The 18,162-nt window shown below is 34.8% G+C and overlaps 2 protein-coding genes and 1 long non-coding RNA gene across 4 annotated transcripts in view; 1 reads left to right on the top strand and 2 right to left on the bottom strand.

Moving 5' to 3' along the window:
• The window catches only part of LOC143895626 (uncharacterized), a 127,131-nt gene extending 125,101 nt beyond the window's left edge, over positions 1-2,030 (bottom strand). The window contains exons 1-2 of one of the 2 annotated variants that reach the window (XR_013256378.1): positions 1,769-2,030; positions 231-731 (exon numbers count right to left, since the gene is read on the bottom strand). This is a non-coding gene — a long non-coding RNA (uncharacterized LOC143895626). Of the gene's footprint in view, positions 1-230; positions 732-1,452 lie in introns of both variants that reach the window. The other variant, XR_013256379.1, reaches the window with a different exon arrangement.
• Positions 2,031-2,422: 392 nt separating this feature from the next.
• The window catches only part of LOC143895616 (CUGBP Elav-like family member 1-A), a 553,022-nt gene continuing 537,282 nt past the window's right edge, over positions 2,423-18,162 (top strand). Inside the window, exon 1 of the mRNA XM_077402904.1 lies at positions 2,423-2,677. The gene's annotated coding sequence lies outside the window, so the exon portion shown is untranslated. The remainder of the gene's footprint in view (positions 2,678-18,162) is intronic.
• Positions 4,031-7,951, bottom strand: LOC143895619 (L-threonine ammonia-lyase-like). The gene is made up of 6 exons (XM_077402915.1): positions 7,270-7,951; positions 6,888-7,016; positions 5,878-6,236; positions 4,753-4,921; positions 4,320-4,597; positions 4,031-4,113 (listed from the first exon to the last, which is right to left on the bottom strand). Exons 1-6 carry the CDS (start codon positions 7,372-7,374, stop codon positions 4,050-4,052), a joined length of 1,104 nt encoding a protein of 367 aa, XP_077259041.1. The 5' UTR covers positions 7,375-7,951; the 3' UTR covers positions 4,031-4,049.

Below are 18,162 nucleotides of genomic sequence, written 5' to 3' on the forward strand. Positions count from 1 at the left end.
GTTCAAAATAATCAGAATTTCAAAAAAATAATTGTTACGCGCCTCTAATTTGTCTTTTAATGAGATATTTAGCAATACAATTATCTATATTTGCTCAAAAAGATCTTTACAAGAATAAAATTTTGGATAATTTTTCTTTTTCTAATTACTTCAAATTTATCGTAATAAAACAATTCGAATAAATGAAAAAGAATAATTAGATATATGCAGATACGAGATATGACACTCACCCCAAGGTTGCTCCGCCGGTGCCCGATGTCTCTCTCGGACCTCCTCCTCTCAGGACGTCAGGTCTCTAGGTCTCTCCTCCTCCTCCTCCTTCTCCTCTCACCGCACGGGACACTCGCGAGAAACACTCGCGGATAATAAACTATACAATCGCACGCGGACTAATTATTAGTAAAAGTCTTTCGCGCGACACTGCAACGGCACTCCCGTTTAAAAAGCCCATACGAGAAGAATATTCCGTCAAGTGTATCGCAATATTCTTTGAATGGACATTGAAAAAGTTCTCTAGTCCGATTACATGAACGGCACTCCCGAAACAAACGCGACGAACCGGCTGCGGTTCGTTTGTTCAGTTAAATCGGCGGACGAGGGTATACACGTTATAGCTTCCCCGTCTTTGGATTTTTACCCAAGCAGAACAAGAGTTTTGCTTGGGTAACATCCTCGGGGTACTGGGCCTTCCTACCTCGCCAAGGTCGTACCCATGGGAAGAAAGTATTTTACTGTGTAATGTAAGAGCAGGTAACATATATAAAATTAAAAGTTATCGATATATATATATATGGATAGATACGAAGAATTAGAATAAAATTGAAACATATATATTGATAATTGTTTATTTTCATTAAACGAGTTAATAAAAAAAAAGTTAATAAAACAACTGACATATTATAATAAAAAAATATTTAAAAAATTATTATATTAAAAGAATTATTATGAAATAATTTATTATAAAATAATGAAATAAAGCTTTTGAAGATATAACTTCTAAATCTTGGAACTCGTATTTTCTCGAATATATTTTCATGACTGTATTCGGATGTTAAGATACTCGTAGTTTAGCATGACGATGATTTACGAACAAAGCACGCCGCACACAAAAAAACAACACCGAGGCCGCGTGTCAATGCCGATATCATTTTACGAAATATAACAACATTTTCTAACATAAGTAGATTTTTCGTGCCATGCAAATTTGAAAGAGTCGCGACGCCGATTGCCCCGATTCGTTATTCGTGATATGTCGGCAACTTCGGCGCGATACTACGCGAGTCGAGCGGACGGTTAGTAAAGACACGTAGTTGGTCATGGTTGATCAAAGATAATGCTATATTGAAAGTAAATATCGCACGCGCAGTACGTATCGGACTCGAAAATATCGCGAAAGTAAAACTGTATTATTGATCCTTTGCACGACGAAGAATCTGCCGGCTGCCAACTTACGCGACGCCAAATATATACGGAGATTATGACGCATTTACGAACGCCCGGGGTCGGCGTCGGCGTTCCGTTATTTCAATCACTCGATACACACGACGATATATCACTCAGCCCTTTTTTCTCTTCGGAGAGAATCGGATTCGGAGATAAGTCACACGTACGAGATATGCCGGCACAGCGTTCGAAGCGGCGCGACGCGAGATGAATATGGATGCTACGAGTTCAGACGTATCGCGGAACGAGCGCCGCACGATACGATGCGATTATCGTCCGCGATTGTCACAACGAAACTGTAAATCGCATATGTGCCTATACTCACAATCACTTTCGTCTCGACGTCTCCGCCTCGACGTCTCCGCCTCGAGCGAGCCCTCCGATTCGCGTGACACAAACATATTTTACACATTTATGAAACACACCACTCGCAGATTCTCGAGTAGTGCTCGTACGGCGCGTTCTCACGTAGTCGCTTATTCCCGCGGCGGCCGCGAAACGAGGAGCAGGGGTGCCAATCGCAGAAACGAGCGCGTTCCGAATAACACACGGCACGGAGCACGGAGCACGGAGCACGGAGCACGAAGCACGGACGCGCGGCTCACGGACACTTCTTAGTTCTTACCTGAGATTTATCGAGTGACTTCCGCAGGTGACGGTACTCCGATCGTCGAGGGAAACGAGCGGCAACTGCGGCAAGGCCGGCAAGTTGCAAAAAACAATCGACTTTGAACGTACGCCGTTCACGAGCTCGTCCAACGACCGCGTCTATTATGTATGTATATACTATACGTCGCGCGCGGCGGCCGCTCGCCGCCGCGAGCGGCGCGGCGGCTCGGAGCAGTCGAACGTGATTGGCTGGATCTGGGGGCTCGACTCGCCGGCCAATCGCGTTCGACCGTGCGTCGGCAGCGGCGCGCGCAACGCAACGCAAGTAATAATACGCGTTCGAACTTCGAGGTCGCCACGTCGCCCGCGCCGCGTCGGTGCGATATGTTACTGCGTTCGTGTAATTTCTTGCTCGTGAACGAAAAGAAATCTGGGTTACAGAGTGTGCGTCGCCAAGCTGAACGTACGCCGTATTCCGTTTCTTCTCGTGGTCGACCGAAACGGGTGAGATGCCGTCGCTGGGCGAGATGAACGTCGAATGCCGTTGCTGGACCTGGACGCCGTACACGTATATATCACCCTCCCGGCTGTGTTTTGGCGGGTCTCCTGCAGTGTGCCGTGATCGGTGAGTGATTTGTGCATGAGAAACGAATGATTCGAAGCGCGATACGTCCGAATCTTAATAGAATATCGTTGTCCCGCGTGTCGCAGCGAGTGGTTAACCTCGCGTCGGAATTCGCGTCTCTCGCCTCCGTATCGATTTCTACTTCGAACGAGTGAATCGCGCGGGAAGACGGTTCGGTGAATGACTTGAACCTCTTTCTCGTTAAGCGGGAATTAATAATCGATTGAGTAATTATTAAAGAGAACGATCGCGCGTTTGGCATTCTCATTGTGCTTGTCGCGATCGCGAACGAGAATGAAAGCGATCGACTGGAGCGAGCTTGCTCCAAAATGCGTATGAACGTACGTCGAGAGTGCGAATTAACGAGCTCAAATGTGCGTTCACGAATGCAGTTCCGTTTTTCGATAAAGAACATAGCGCGTAATTCGCGCCATGACCACGATCGGTTTAATATTGCACTATTCTATACTTTACTCACTAAAATATTCAAAGTTATATATGACACAAGTATAAAAATTACGATTTGCGAGGAAAAAATATATTATACGATGTTTTGAGTCCGCATTTTCTTGAAATATAGTGCGCTATGTAACTCGCCTGTCGCTTTTTCTGCAGACGGCGAACGCTAAGGAAGGGAAATTAATAAAAATAATTTTCGTTGGCATGTCATTTTTAATTTTCTAATATAAATCATATATTAAGAAACTACATTTGTACTTCACTATTATACTCTCCAAAGCTGAACTGCAGATTTAGAGAGTATATTGTATACATTTGATTGAATTAGAAAAATGCCGATAGGATTATAAAACGAGCCTAATTAATTTTAAAATGATTAGCGACATTAAAAATTATCTTATTCAAGTTAAATGATCAAATCTTAATGAAGTTAAATGATAAAATCAGTATTAAAAAGTCTATAGATATTTGACTAAATCCATCATGCATGTGTCCTTTCTGATAGAAAAAAAATTACAGGTAAGTACTATGATATATCTGGTTAGCTAATATCCAATTACCGACTTTAATCGCTGAAGCAAAAAATCAGAAGAAGAATTCTGGTTTAGATATCGAATAGCACGAAGTGGTACAATACATAGATAAAGAAATATTAGTAAAATTCTTTTAATATTAAATGTGTCGTTGAAAAACATCGTCGTTGAAACATCTTTCATCAACAAGTACTCTTTTTCTTGAGTTGTGCAGATTTTGTAGATTACTTGAATTCTTAAATATGTGCAAGATACATATCTTGAGATTCCTCTTTGTCAACCATTTGTTTGGAAATGTAAAGCTGTCTATTCAAGTATGAGGGGCAGAAAAGGGCAGAAAAGACACTTATAGGGACATATACCAGGACAAGAAAAGAAACTTATAGATTATTCGTTGTGAATTCAGGATACGAGTCCATCTTGCCGAATACAGGTATTACCACCCTGTCGTGCGCAAGAAAATTATGTATTGTTATTAAATAATATAATTATATAATATTATATAATACAAAATTACAATATCATTAAATGCAAACAGATAATGCGCACTTTATGGTTGCGAATCTCGTGTAAAACGCTATGGAATATGGAATTTAAACAAATTGTAAAAAAAACTATAATATTAAATTTATATGACAAAGATCACGTACCTTTTTCCCATTAGCTCATCGAGTTCACCGGATATAATCGCTGCTAAACCAATCGCTGTATTAAAGTCGGTGACGTTTTCTTTTTGTCGTAGAAAATTTACCGCAATTTGAACAAACGTGTGTCTTACGTAGACAATCGTGTCAAACAAATTTTGGATTATTCCTCTATCATCTTTATGCCACGCATAATTTGTCACTGGAATAGCCAATTCATTATTAAACATTGAGTTTCTTCTAATGGTCTTGATTAATGGATCAGTTTCTGCAGATTGGACCTCCTGGAGATGGAGATTACGTGTAAAGTTTTCACAAAATTTCATTTTTATTCAGAACGCAACCTTCTTCTTAAGATGTATAATAGCTCATTAGATCGAAATAAAAAATAACATTTTACAATTTAATGTTATGAAAAATGCACGTGTTCTGCACTTACAATAATCATTACATCTGGATTACATCCTTTGATAGCCATCGCAATACCCGCTGTAAGTCCGCAACCATCGATCGTCGTCGGTAAAATAACTGCGTCAACATTTGGCAATGTTTTTAAAATATCTCTGCCCAAGGTGGCTTGACCAATGATCATATTTGGATGATCGTTCCTACCCGAAAAATGTCGTTGAATATTTCGATTAATAATTCGGTCATTAAGGGAGTATTCTGGTTCGAAAAATCGTAAACACGGTATATTTTTTAAGGAATTCTTTGTAGGGAAACAAAGAAAGTGAATAATGTTAAACTTTGCAATACTCTTTCTAAGTAACAAAAAAGCGCTCTTTTTTATATTATATTCTGGATACTAGAATTTATACGGACGGTGTAAATGATTCTAGCTGTCCTGGGGGTATCTAACATAAAAACCAAAAATTTTCTTACTTAGGAAAAGTGCGATTATTATCTAACTAGGATTAAACCAATATTTCCATTCTGAACCAAATAGAGGCCTTTTTATTAAAAATATTATAGTTTTTCCTTAACATTTTATTAGTATTTTATTAAAGACATAACTAATAAATGTATAATGTTTATTTTAATTCAGACGATATTTTTTCTAAATAAGAAAATTTTGATTTTTGCATTTCAGATACCTTCAACAATTAAAATCACTTACACCGTCCATATGCGTTTTTTCTTGCTGTCTCCTAGTGACCAGGGAATAACATAAAAAAGAACGTTTTTGTTACTTAGAAAAAATAAATTCTTAAAATAAGATAAAAGAACTTGCAAAGTATAGCGTTATTAGCTTTTTTCGTTTTCTTAGAAAAAATTTCTGAAAAATACCCTTTTTACAATCTTTTAAACCATAATACCCCCTTAAATTGAAAAAAATACTAAAGAAAATCAAGCAGGAGAGTTCTTGAGGCAACAAAGTATGATTACATAAGTAATATTAATTGCATCTCTTAATTTAACTAATTTTTAACTAATAAAATTAAATCTTAATTAAATTGTATGTTTATATCAAGAAAGGAGTAACGAAAGAGTAACTTCTTCTTAAGTTATTGAATAATAATAACAATATCTTTTAACTTAATCGAGATTTTGATAAAAAATGTACCCATCAATGTAAACTAAGCCTTTCTCCCTGGCAATACGCAAGGCGATGTTATGTGCTTCTACCATATCGCTAGCATAGTTAAGTACTGTTGCTCCGAGATCTCGACACATATTGATTGTTTCATCTGCCGTTGATAGCGGCATCACAACAGTCACCAAGGTTTTAAACTTCTTCCCGAAATGGCAGAGAGTATATGCGAAGCTGCCCGTTGAGATTGTTATCACGCCCTTGCGTTTCTGCTGGTCCGATAACTGTTGCAGCGTGTAAACCGCGCCTCGTGCTTTTACGCTGTTCGTAATCTGATGTACCTCTTTCTTCAGAAAAATGTTGAAACCTCTATCGCGAAGAAGATAAGTCAGCTGCAATCAAATTACAATCGGTTAAAGATTGGCCTTAGGCGATTCTTCATGAATATTTTGGCTTACAGTGGATCAAAGTCATATGACCTGCAAACACCAAGTAGCAGTAAAGTTATATCAGTATTATAATTTCCTACTCAACAATGTAACTAGGTCTGTTCGTTTTAGCTGAATCTCCAATGTGAAAAGAAAAAGAGGAAAAATGAACCGTGCAATAAGTTCAGCTAAAATAAACAGGCCTATACTGTTATATATAACATATGTTATATTATATTGTTGAGTGGGAAATTGTAAGATTGATATAATGGCACGGTTGATGTTTAACGAGTATATATATCATAGTATCTATAATATTGTGAAAAACATATTGGTCAAATCCTTACTTAAAATAAACTCTCAATTTGTATTACTTTATTGCATGTATAAATTTACTTCATTTTACAGTAAAATTTATTGTAAGTTCTTTGCATGCAAAATAAATGTCATGTCATATTTCTACTTTTCATATTCTTACATTATTGTGACTTCAATTTTGAGATTTCTGGAGTTATAATAACTTCATATTGAAGTACTTATATACATCGCCTGCTTTTTCTAAGAGCGAGAAGGTAAAATAGTTATGTGTTAAAGAGATCTTATGGTATTTATTACCTGGTCACATGGTGTTTCGTGAATGTTCTCTCTGTGAGAGTGTTCTCTCATCAAAGACAGTATAATATGGCACGAGATCTTGTACCTTTCCGCTAGATTTGATTTCTTGGATCCTTTTTCAATTACATTCTGTAAAGTAAAACATTAAAATTTACGTGTTCCCACTTCACCGAATATACGTGATGACTTGCCTATCACGAGATTACTTCTAATAATATTGATTGTTGAAATAACATTCGAATGATTGAGAAATATTATTATTCCTGCAGATATTTCCGAGAACTATTTTTAAAATACGAAAATTTGTCATAGATACGCATTGGTGCATATTCTGAATAAGTATATTCAGCTTTAAAATTATGGTTGATCAAATCAGACTTACCCACATGTAAAAATATGTGTTTGTTCTTCTAAACAGTGGATGGACCAAATTATAAGAAAACGTTGATAAATTATCTTCTCTTGCTTTCGAGTGTGTGGTTTCCATTCTTCTCTGTTTTTTACTTAATAGAAGAGATATTGATGCATAAAGTAAAACGCTGTTTGTTTGATAGAAATCACTTGCCACGCAAATGCAAGTAATCGGTAGCAAGAAAAAGTGTCGAGCCTGACTTGGCTTCTGTCGAAAACTAGCCTCTTCCTCGCCACAAACAGACGTTCCTTGTCAAACTTAACAACTAATTCTTTGACCTGTCCGGAAGTTTCTGTTTGCCTCTTTTGTGTAAACTGTGTTTATAAATTTTGCAACCAAACCGACTTTTCTTCTTAAATAAATACCTAATAATGACTTGATAATAATTAACTAGAAGGTCATATATGTATATAGAAATAGATCTGCCATATAATGAAATAAGTATTACATAGCAGTTATTTATTTTTTTATTTGTCCTTCATTCCATGCACATGATTTTTATTTTAGAGTAAAATTTTTTCGTTTTAATATTTAATGCACATGGTTAAAGGGTGATGATGGCAGAGAACGAAACGTAATAGGCTCTTACGTCTATCGTAATCATAAACGTATATAAAGCAAGGTAGAGAAAATCGTGTACCTAACTATGTTCGTATTGTCACGTACTTATGACACAATAGTGACACTTTTTTCATGACTTTAATGCGTTTACGTAGTTACGTGTAATGACGTATAGACGTTATCAGAGCCTACGTTTTGTTTTCTGCCATCAGCCTAGATTTGTACTTCTTTTTTCAGAATGTAAAGATTTACTAATATTAAACGGAACAGATTTAAAACTTCTTAAAAAGTACATAACATTTTTAGATATAGGTATTTTAGATATAGGTATATGTACGTATATTTGTTATAAGTATAATTAATTATAATTATACTCATAATTTTTTCATAAAAAGATTTATGAAAGGTATTTAAAAGTTTGGAAAATAATTCTATTGTGTCCTATTTATTTCATTGCAGATGATGTTTCTTTATGCATATTTACAGGACTGTTTTAGGATATTTAGTTTAATTCTAATAAGTTTTTCACTTTTCTTTAATAAATGTAGAATCCAGAACGAAAAGAAAAACAGAAAGCTTTTTGTAAAAACGTTATATAGAGATAAGGCGAAACGAAAGAGTTGTATTAATATCAAGATTTAAGGGATGTGGTAGATCTCGTTGCGGCGCTGGCAACAATAATAAGCATAGCGCACGTGTGCACAAAAGCTCTACAAATATTTGCCGGAGCTTGGTAAGACTCTCGAGACATCTTCCCGTCTCGAAGGAAATGCTCGAGTGCAATGGTGCAATCGCCAGAGACGACACCTTCGTGTTTCTCTTCTGTGAGAAATTCTTATTCCCTTTTTTTTCTTTGTTATTTACGCTACTTTCTAGAATTTATTAAAGATATTCGCAACTTTTTATAATGTTTCGAAGCAGTTGATGTACATATATCAAGACTGTATTTTTTAAATATTATTTTCTTAACTCCTTCAAACTACGCACAACATTAATTAAAAGTTTTAAAATCTTATTTTTTGGGATATTGCTAGACTTATAATAATCTACAATTCATTATTCAGGTATTTACAAAATTGACTGAAATAAAACACACTTTACTTTTACGAAGATTATTCTTGCATTGCGAAGAAAATTATTTTTCCGTTTTATGTTAAGCAAATATATACAGTCTTTATACGCTGCAATGTTAAAACGTTATGTTTAGCATTTATTTATACTCAGTATATTCAGTTTATATGTTTCTTCATAAAGATGTTTCTTGATAAACAAAGATGTATATACAGATTTGAGACCGGTGACTGAAATAACTGAATGCGTAAGCTTGCGTGTAACACAACATGTGGCAAAGAGGTCTCTAAACAGAGAGCTAGGTAATGCATTTGAAAATATAAGAACGTGCGAATATATGAGAATATATAAAGATAAATTGTTAGCAAAATGCGATTTTTTTAACCACTGTCGCGAAGTGGATTTCGTAAAATTTTCTACACAGATTTAATCTTTAAATTTATATAATTCTTATATATAATACTTTAATAAGAGAATTTATTATTAATTTAAAAGTGCAATAATTTTTTTATAATCAAACATTATTTAAAAACTGTATTCATGAATAATTATTGCTTCATCAAATATGGAAATAATCGCAAACAAGATATATATGTATAAATGTAAGAATTTATCGAAATGGGGTTTGTAATTTGAAAATTATTGACGAATTAATAATATATGTTAAGTTGTCAGTTTATCTTGGCGCACGTAAATATGAAGTACAAAGCAATATTGCTCTGGTATATAAAAAATATAGAAATTAGATATGTGGCGGTTATTTGTTATTAAATGTTTTTCATGAATTCGGCTTTCAGCATATCGAACAAGTAAAATATAATATATGAGTATTTAAGCCACCAGTGTAATTAATTTGAAATTACATTTACGGAGGACATTTTGTATATTTTTAATTCCGCTTTTTACTGTGTACGTATGTATATCCGCTATCAATGTTAGTCAATGCGCTCTTTCAGAGTGAAATGTGCTACCGCGCAGTCGTTGCAAACTCGTGCGCACCGATTACTTTGCAATCGCTAATGACACGCCGACCAATGATGGTCTTTTACATTATACACGCGACTGCTCCCGTAAGCGGCTTACAACGCGCGCGCACACATCACGCGCTATGTGTATATTTAATCGGTATCTGCTACCACGTGATCAGAGTGCCTAATGAAGTCGAAACTGTAAGAGGATCATCGGGAGACCGCGAGGTGTAATCTATAATGTTATAGCAAATTCGGTAAGACATCGGAATAAATCAAAAGCTCCGCCCGTCAGCTGTTCCACCGCCGAAGTTAAATAACTTTTAATAATCTTCTGTCGTGTCGTTTCCGAGATTTTATTCGTATGCAGCTTATTCTGAATTTCTTCTTGTGGCCTTAACCAAATGAAGCTTTCATTTTTACATAGCAAATTAAAATGGTAACCTTGAAAATTTGCCTTTAATTTTAAATAATTTTTTGTTTTAATATTGATTATTAAAGCAATTACGAGCATTTACGAGATGTCTGTTCTATGTAAATATATGCAGAATATTTAGAACATTTGCCATACATATATTAAATATTTCTAAATTAAATTTTAATTAAATTTTAGAACGATCCCTGTAACATTTGTATTGTTAAATTGATATGGATTATTAACAACTTGCGTAACTCATGGTACAATTGGATGACCTGCAACATCAATACATAATAATAACTGTAATAATGACAATAGTGATAAGAATTATAAATGGTAACAATAATAATATAATAGAATTATTAATATGATGTATGTGCGAGAACATAACGTATTTGCATGCAACACGGAAGACATAATATTGAATCATGTAGGTTAGCGTATTAATTTATTCTCTCTCTCTCTCTCTCTCTCTCTCTCTCTCTCTCTCATTTTGGATTTATATTTAATAAATATATAATAATATAGAAATAAGAGAGATATGATTATAGTTATAGAGTCATGCAAGGATTAAGTGTATTTTATGGCGATATTTTATATGGCAAAATTGACATATATAGTCAAGTATTAATTCATAAATTTATTGAAGTCATTTATTGATAAAAGAAGATGAATTTATAAATATGTTTTATCTTCTATAGTGTAATATGGAAGCACTTTTATTATGTCTAACAATGTTTGCGGATATACATACGTACACAGTAACTTATGAAGCAAAGATTGCTTACTATTATACATAATATAATTATGTATAACTATTATACATAATATATTTATACATAATATAATTTGAGCTAAACTAGATGAAAATTAACATAAAATTCCTCAACAAGATATTTTCAACGAATAAAACAACAATATTTTGTTCCTTGCATGCACGTCAAAAAGACATTTAAATTAGTTAATATCGTAAAAGAAAAAAAAATCAGATCTTAAAACTGGGGAAGCTTTGTTATTTCAGAGTGTCTCCACGAAAAAGTTTCCGTTATAATAACTTCCGAACGACGTTACAAAACCTTTCTTTAAATAATTTAGCATAAGTATTTCATTCTTGAAGCCTTTTATCGTTAGCACGAGACGGCGATTCCTCGAATAGCACGCAACCGAAATTGCGCACGCGAAGCTCTTTTCATGGTTGATGAATGAGCAAAACGGAAAGGAGAAATGGGATCTCATGTTGTACTAAACGGTCGACTAGTTATACGACTGTTGGTCGAGCGCCGAAATGTAACTTAATAGTTACATGTAGTTAACAACTTGCAATAGCAAATGCGCGTGGACTAGCGCCAATACTGCATTAGGATGAGTGATATTAGATATTTATTGATAGATCGGAACTTCAACAGATTATTATATAGAATACCTTACATAAGGAATATCAAAAGTTTAATTAAAATATTTTTTTCATTAGTTTGACTTTTGACTTTTTCATAAAAATGCCTGATGTGCCAAAAAACAAATATATAGTTTGTAAAGGTAGCAATTAAAGAGAAAAGAGAGAACTCTAAAATCATTAACGGCCCCTGTTATTTTACGGTAGAATCCGCGTCTGCAAATGGAAATGCGATCGATCGAAGACATGCTATATCTGATATAGATATTTCACGTATATATATGCGCATACTGGTTGTTGGTCGCTTACTTTGGAGGCCAACGAATCCGTTAGACGACGAGAGAAGCCGCGAATTTCCCTAGATGGAATATGTACGGTTTCTGGGCATAACGGGGTATGCACGTTTAATCCCTTGGAACGAGTCAATTTTGGTGCGCCACGAACCGAGGGTAAACCCTTCCAGTATAGTACGAAGAGAGGTAAACCCTTTCGGATTCGATATGGGATAGAAGGCTTCGTTGTGATATATCAGAAATGGCACTACTCAAAATCCATTGTTTCGCCATAAAAAGATCGAATTGTGAGCTGAAACAACGAGAATTGTTCGAAATATGCTTACAGTTTATTTCTTTCAATTTTTGTGGCTTCTTTCTTGTGTCTAAAAGGTCTCTCAGAATCATATGGAAGGTTTAATCGATGATATTTTTATTTATAATAAATTATTAGTTATAACGTAGTAATCGAATACATTAAAGCAGCTCAAGAAATGATGAAAAATAACATTTCTAGAAAAAAGTAGTTAGAAAATACAGATTTGATTTATAATTGACAAATAATATTATTTCTTCTTTGTTTACTGTATTCTTTACATACGACATGTTACCTCGATTAAAAAAGGAGGGATTTATTAATGATTAAAAATGTTTTCATTAAATAAGTAATATTTTAACATTAGAAAATTGAATTGGAGAGGATATGGAAAACATATTAATCTCTTTCAAATAGGACTTGTTCACAAAGTAACACAGATACAAAGAAATCTCATTTTACAGGATGTTACTTGAAATAATGTGGTATCAGAGCCGCACACTCGTGTAAACGTATACGCGTGATATTGCAGCCGGCAATATAGCAAGTTTTAATTAAAAACGGAAGACTCTTTTCGCGTACTTTTAATTAATTTGCAACATCAATGGCCGGCAACTTGTTTAATATTGACGGAGGTACCGACCCGTAATATTGACGTTCCCCTCGTCACAAGGGATGCTAATTACACGAGAATAATGTAATTGAAGGCCGATCATAAGCATCGGCTTACATTTAACAGAGCGTATTGACGCGTTGCGCGCTGCACACTGTTCGAATGCAAACATGCGCTGATGTCCGACACGGCGCGGCGCGGCGCGGCGCGGTGGCGGGAGAGCGTGCAACGGATTTTCATATATCATATGTATCCGCAGAATCCGTTGATACATCGCGAAATATAATATGGGGAAAAAAGCAAGCAAGTAATTACCTACCGCGGTAGACACGGCGCCTCAACCCATCCTCGCGTAATTTCATTATCGCATTAGCGCGCGGCTGAAAGTTTCCCGGCCATTATCATTATACACACATAGAATTACATTCGCGGGCCGACTGAGAGATTTCCTAGTTCTCGAAGCAAGGTGCTCATTAGGACCTGCAGGCTTTATACGCTGCGCAATCTGATGCAAAACTGCAAAGGTTGAATGCGCATCTATTGTGGCTTTTGTACAACATAATGAAAATGTTAAGGTTTGAGGTAATATTTTCGTATTTTTTACACAGATTACCGCGTATTACCTGCATATAAAAAGATTAATAATAAATTTTGTATTAGTACCGCACACGATTCGGGAGCTTAAAATACATAACACTATTCTATGCGTTCAGATACACTATTATATTTCAAATGAAAATATAAGATATTACATATATATATAAACATAAATATTTTAATATTGTTTATCCGCAAATGGTAACCAATTTGATTTATGCAAATAGTAACAATGCTATAATATACGCTATTAGGATTGTCACAGTGTTATCAAACATAATTTGTTTTCAATAACCCCATAATGTATATTTAACGGATTGTAATCAACATTTGTAACGTTTACATTAGAAGAGAGATACTTTGAATAATTAAATATATAAATATAAAATTTCTTTTCAATCAATTTATGTATTTTTTAAATAAATTCTACGAGTTTTGGGTTGCGCTATTCAGCCTATTCATAATCATTCTGGTATAATAATTACGCTCGAAATTTTGAGAAATGCTATACCGTTGCACTCCGCTATAAACGGGATCCAACGGCCATTATGCCGTCCAGCGAGATATGTTTCGCCTATCAGTCTTGTTAGGTTAATGAAGCCGTGTTTTCCGCTTTTTCGGTGCAGCCGTGATCCGCATTGCAGCGTGCCGATTCGGCCGGATCGACCACTGCGTACGGACGGGAGAAGGGTGTACGCGTGTACTGAAACTTTTGCGTGCCCTCGGGCCTCGGAAAAACGAAGCAGAAAAATGGCCCTCGTTGTACTTGCAACCGCCTGATAATTCGATTGTTCGTCGGCGGGTCGACGCACGGCGCGGCGTTTCTTGCACAAGAACTCGGAACTCGTAGTCCCATGCTTGCCGATTCCCTTTACTGGTAGGAGCGCCGTTAATTATTCCCGCGGTGCCTTAAGGCGAATTTACACGACTCGCTCTTGACGATCATCCGGGATGAATCGGCCAAAGTAAATGCATTGCACATGAACGCGTTTTTGTTTAGATTTTTTAAACTAAAGCGCAAGAGGAAGGATACGTATCCTCAAAAGCATAGAGCGTTCTTAATAAATAATGATAAGCCATCCAACGTTTTTTAATTCAAATAAATTTCTATTTTTATATTAGTACTATAAATAATTATTTAATATTTTAAGACTCTAAAACTATTCTTTTTAATTTATACATGCTATTTTAATTTATTGCAATTTTTAGTTGTCATATACATTGTTTGATATACGAGATCTGTTACATGGGATTTCTTTTTAAACATTCTTTATGTAAATCTTGTTCAGCTTTGAACAGCTCATCTGAAATTATGATATCTCTCCAATGTGAAGTTCGTATCCCGTTTTAAGAATGTTGATATAATTAATAGTATTCTAGTTCTTCTGCAAAGAGTTTCTGATATGCTTCAAAAAGAGCGGCAATTAGTACTTGAAATGATGAAAATGGAGAAGTCTTGGCTATATTTCAACTCGCGCAAAAAAATTTCAAGTTTTCACGAATTAAAACTTTTTAACGGCAGTGGCGATAGCGATCGACGGACATATTTTCCTGAGTTCATATGAGCTAAAAATTTGTTTGAAAATCTGACATATTTTGGATAGCTTTATAAGAGTTCTTTTAACAAGTATTAGGAATTACATGCATGAATTCTGATTATAAAATGAAGAAAGTTCTTATCAACTTTTGTAAAACAGAAACATGAAATTGGTACTCTAATCTTCAGACTTCTATCTTTTTATGCTGAATTGCCGAAATTCTTTTGTCGAGATATCAGAGACTTTGAGTATATCAAATTTCTCCTAAAATATTAATTTTTAAATGTTTAACGCTATCCTTTTGGTCCACCCAATTTTTATTTGCTAATGGCACTTTATGGCTTTGTTACCGTTAATATTGAAATTTAGAAAAAGACAGCGAGTCGCTAATTGAATGTTAGTTATCCCGGATTGCCGATGCAACTCGATTCAAGAATAAATCGTGTTATATACATTCGCCTTCAACATGCTCAGCGTGAGTGAGACCCGTGCTCGTTAGTATTTTACGCCGCGAGTCCGACTGCATCGGGTCAACTTTTTTTCTTTCCACCGCGTTCTTCTCCTGCCGGTGCCATCCTACGTTGATAACGCATTCCCTCTTGTGGTCCGCGACTGGCCGCCGGAATAAATCCCGTGCGGGCTCGTCAGCCGGACTTTTTCCGTATTATTCCGCGGAACAGGAGGAACTCGGTACCACCCGCACTAATCCCCGTATAAACCGTCGCGACTTGTGGCGAGGTATTTTTCGCGGGGAGCCGCGTAATGCGTGTGACGGCAGATGGAAAATCTGAAAATGCGGCAGTTGAATGAGGACCTGGGATGAGCGACTGAACGAGAGGGCGCGCGTCCCGTGTCGATATTTGAAAGAAAAACACTGAATAGGCACACGAATACTTTATCATACGCGTTTTAAAATTGTATAAATATTTTTATACGTATCTTGTCTTCTTTTGACTTTTGACTATTTAATGTTGCAGTTGAAATGTTCTAATTTGAGGAATTTTATACAAAAAAATCTAAGAAAATTAATTGAGATTAGTTTTAGTTAAAAATTTTTTGAAAAATCTTATTTTTTAAATATTTATATTAATAAATTTATTATTAATTTTTTAATTAAATTTAAAAATTAAATGTCGGAAACGACATGAAAATGATATTTTACTTGGCTAGGATGACTTTTACAGTTGCATTTTTATACAAAAATAATATAAGCACAATTTGATAAAGCATATGTCGAAACTTAATTAAATTGTCGTTGGACGCTCGCATCAGATGATGATAGCATTTGCAATTCTTTCTTGATTGACAGATAATACATTTTACATCTATCGCATGCATGGCGGTTTGCAGCATCCATTAGCAGATTTTACCGTGGCACTCACCGCCAGCGAATTCATTTAACGCTGGAAAATAATCCTTTATAATCCTCTCTACGCGGAGGCCACCCTAAATGAGCGAACCATTCCGTAAGCTCTCTATGTACATACATACACCGACGTATTTTAAAATAAGTAATATCGTCAGCGGAGTGTGTTTGTACGATTAGTGTGTTAGCAATAATTTGTTTCAAATTCATACTTGCCATAACCACCTTATTATGTCATATTAATGTAAAATTAATAAATAAAGCAATTAAAAGTTGTGCATATATTAATTTTTAATACGCTCATTTTTTTATAAGTTTCAATAAAAAAACTTTATACGAAATATTTATTATATAACTTTACAACTCCCAATTTAATACCAACTTTAACTCGGAGTAATTGATTGATTTGATGGAACTTTGAGTAATCAATATTTATAAAAGACACTTAATAATTGTTTTTGTATACGTATATACACAAAAGAAATTTTAATATTAACACACAACGTTAACGTCAAACGTTCATCAAGTTCCGAATATGCGACATAAGGAAACTTCAAAGAGAAAGAAAGAGAGAGAGAGAGAGAGAGAGAAACTTACCCCAATTTTTATAATATTTTAGATTAGACATTTCTGTTTACTGAAAACGTGAAAATATATGCAAGTGGATAGTAAAATTAATAAAATATCTTGAAAACCGTAAAGTGCGTTAAATACATAAAAAATAAACGCAAACATGATGGATGACTATAGAAATCTTCCGCCTGAAAGAATTCCGTTTATGCCGGGTAAAGAAGCTGCTGTCGAAAGATTCATAGCCGTGTCAGATGATAGGTTAAGCAGCTAGATTTTTCATGTAAATTTCTGTTATAAGTCACGTTTTATTTTTAAATTTTGTATACTCAGTATCTTGTATGTTTAGAATTTTATCCTTGCGGTTTTTTTTTCGCGCATAACTGATATACGCGTCAAATAAATTTTTGTTACTCGGGACGATTGTGATGGATTTGACGTAGTGGTAACGTCACCCTCGAGAGACTTCAAATATTCTACTTTGGTCAAATCACTCGTAGTATATTTGCGTACTTCCATTCGAGATGTTCTGGACGGCGTGGAAAAATTCAACAAATGCTTTGACATACAAAAAACCAATTCTTATTGGATTACTTTCCCAGACATGTTGTCAATGCGCGAAAAATAAGTATAAACGAAAGTTTTATTACAATTTCAATTTTACTATGGATTTGCATGTTCTAGATAAAAGAATTTTTTTAATATTAAATTAAAAAAAAAATATTAAATTGAATATAAGAAATAAATGTAAAAGATCTGTCTGTATATTAATCATGATCGAGAAGAACAAATATATTTTTACAAAAACTGTAGCAATAAGTTCTGAAAAGTTGGAATTAAAAAATGTGCATCAAAAATTTTCTATGTATCCGAGGAAAATAAAATTGATCGCTTCTGTGACTCTTTTTCTCGCAAGCTCCGATTTTGTATGTATATAACTTTTCAGATATTTTAGATTAGAATCATTTTATTTTAATTAATGTAAAAATATATTTTGTATCTTAAACTCACAGATCTTTTTTATATAAAATAAATCAGTTTTATAAGCAGATCACTCTCTTCTTTCTGTAATCTTAATTAAACATTGCATTAGGCAAGCGCGCCTGCGTTTCGAAGTAAAAAGAAAATAACTCGCAAACATATTTCCTTCCTTCCTTAAATATTAATTCAGAAATGTGTG

This window comes from Temnothorax americanus, unplaced genomic scaffold (genome assembly GCF_048541705.1).
Source record: "Temnothorax americanus isolate GAGA-0224 unplaced genomic scaffold, ASM4854170v1 Scaffold16, whole genome shotgun sequence".
NCBI classification, from domain to species: Eukaryota; Metazoa; Arthropoda; class Insecta; order Hymenoptera; family Formicidae; genus Temnothorax; species Temnothorax americanus.

Bases quoted from the DNA above. Each gene is read 5' to 3' on its own strand.
- LOC143895619 (XM_077402915.1), bottom strand. From the start codon at position 7,374: ATGGAAACCACACACTCGAAAGCAAGAGAAGATAATTTATCAACGTTT. The intron at 4,598-4,752 runs GTAAGTGCAGAA...CTCCATCTCCAG, and splicing joins ATCCAGATGTAATGATTATT to GAGGTCCAATCTGCAGAAAC. The intron at 4,114-4,319 runs GTACGTGATCTT...TGCGCACGACAG, and splicing joins GATGAGCTAATGGGAAAAAG to GGTGGTAATACCTGTATTCG.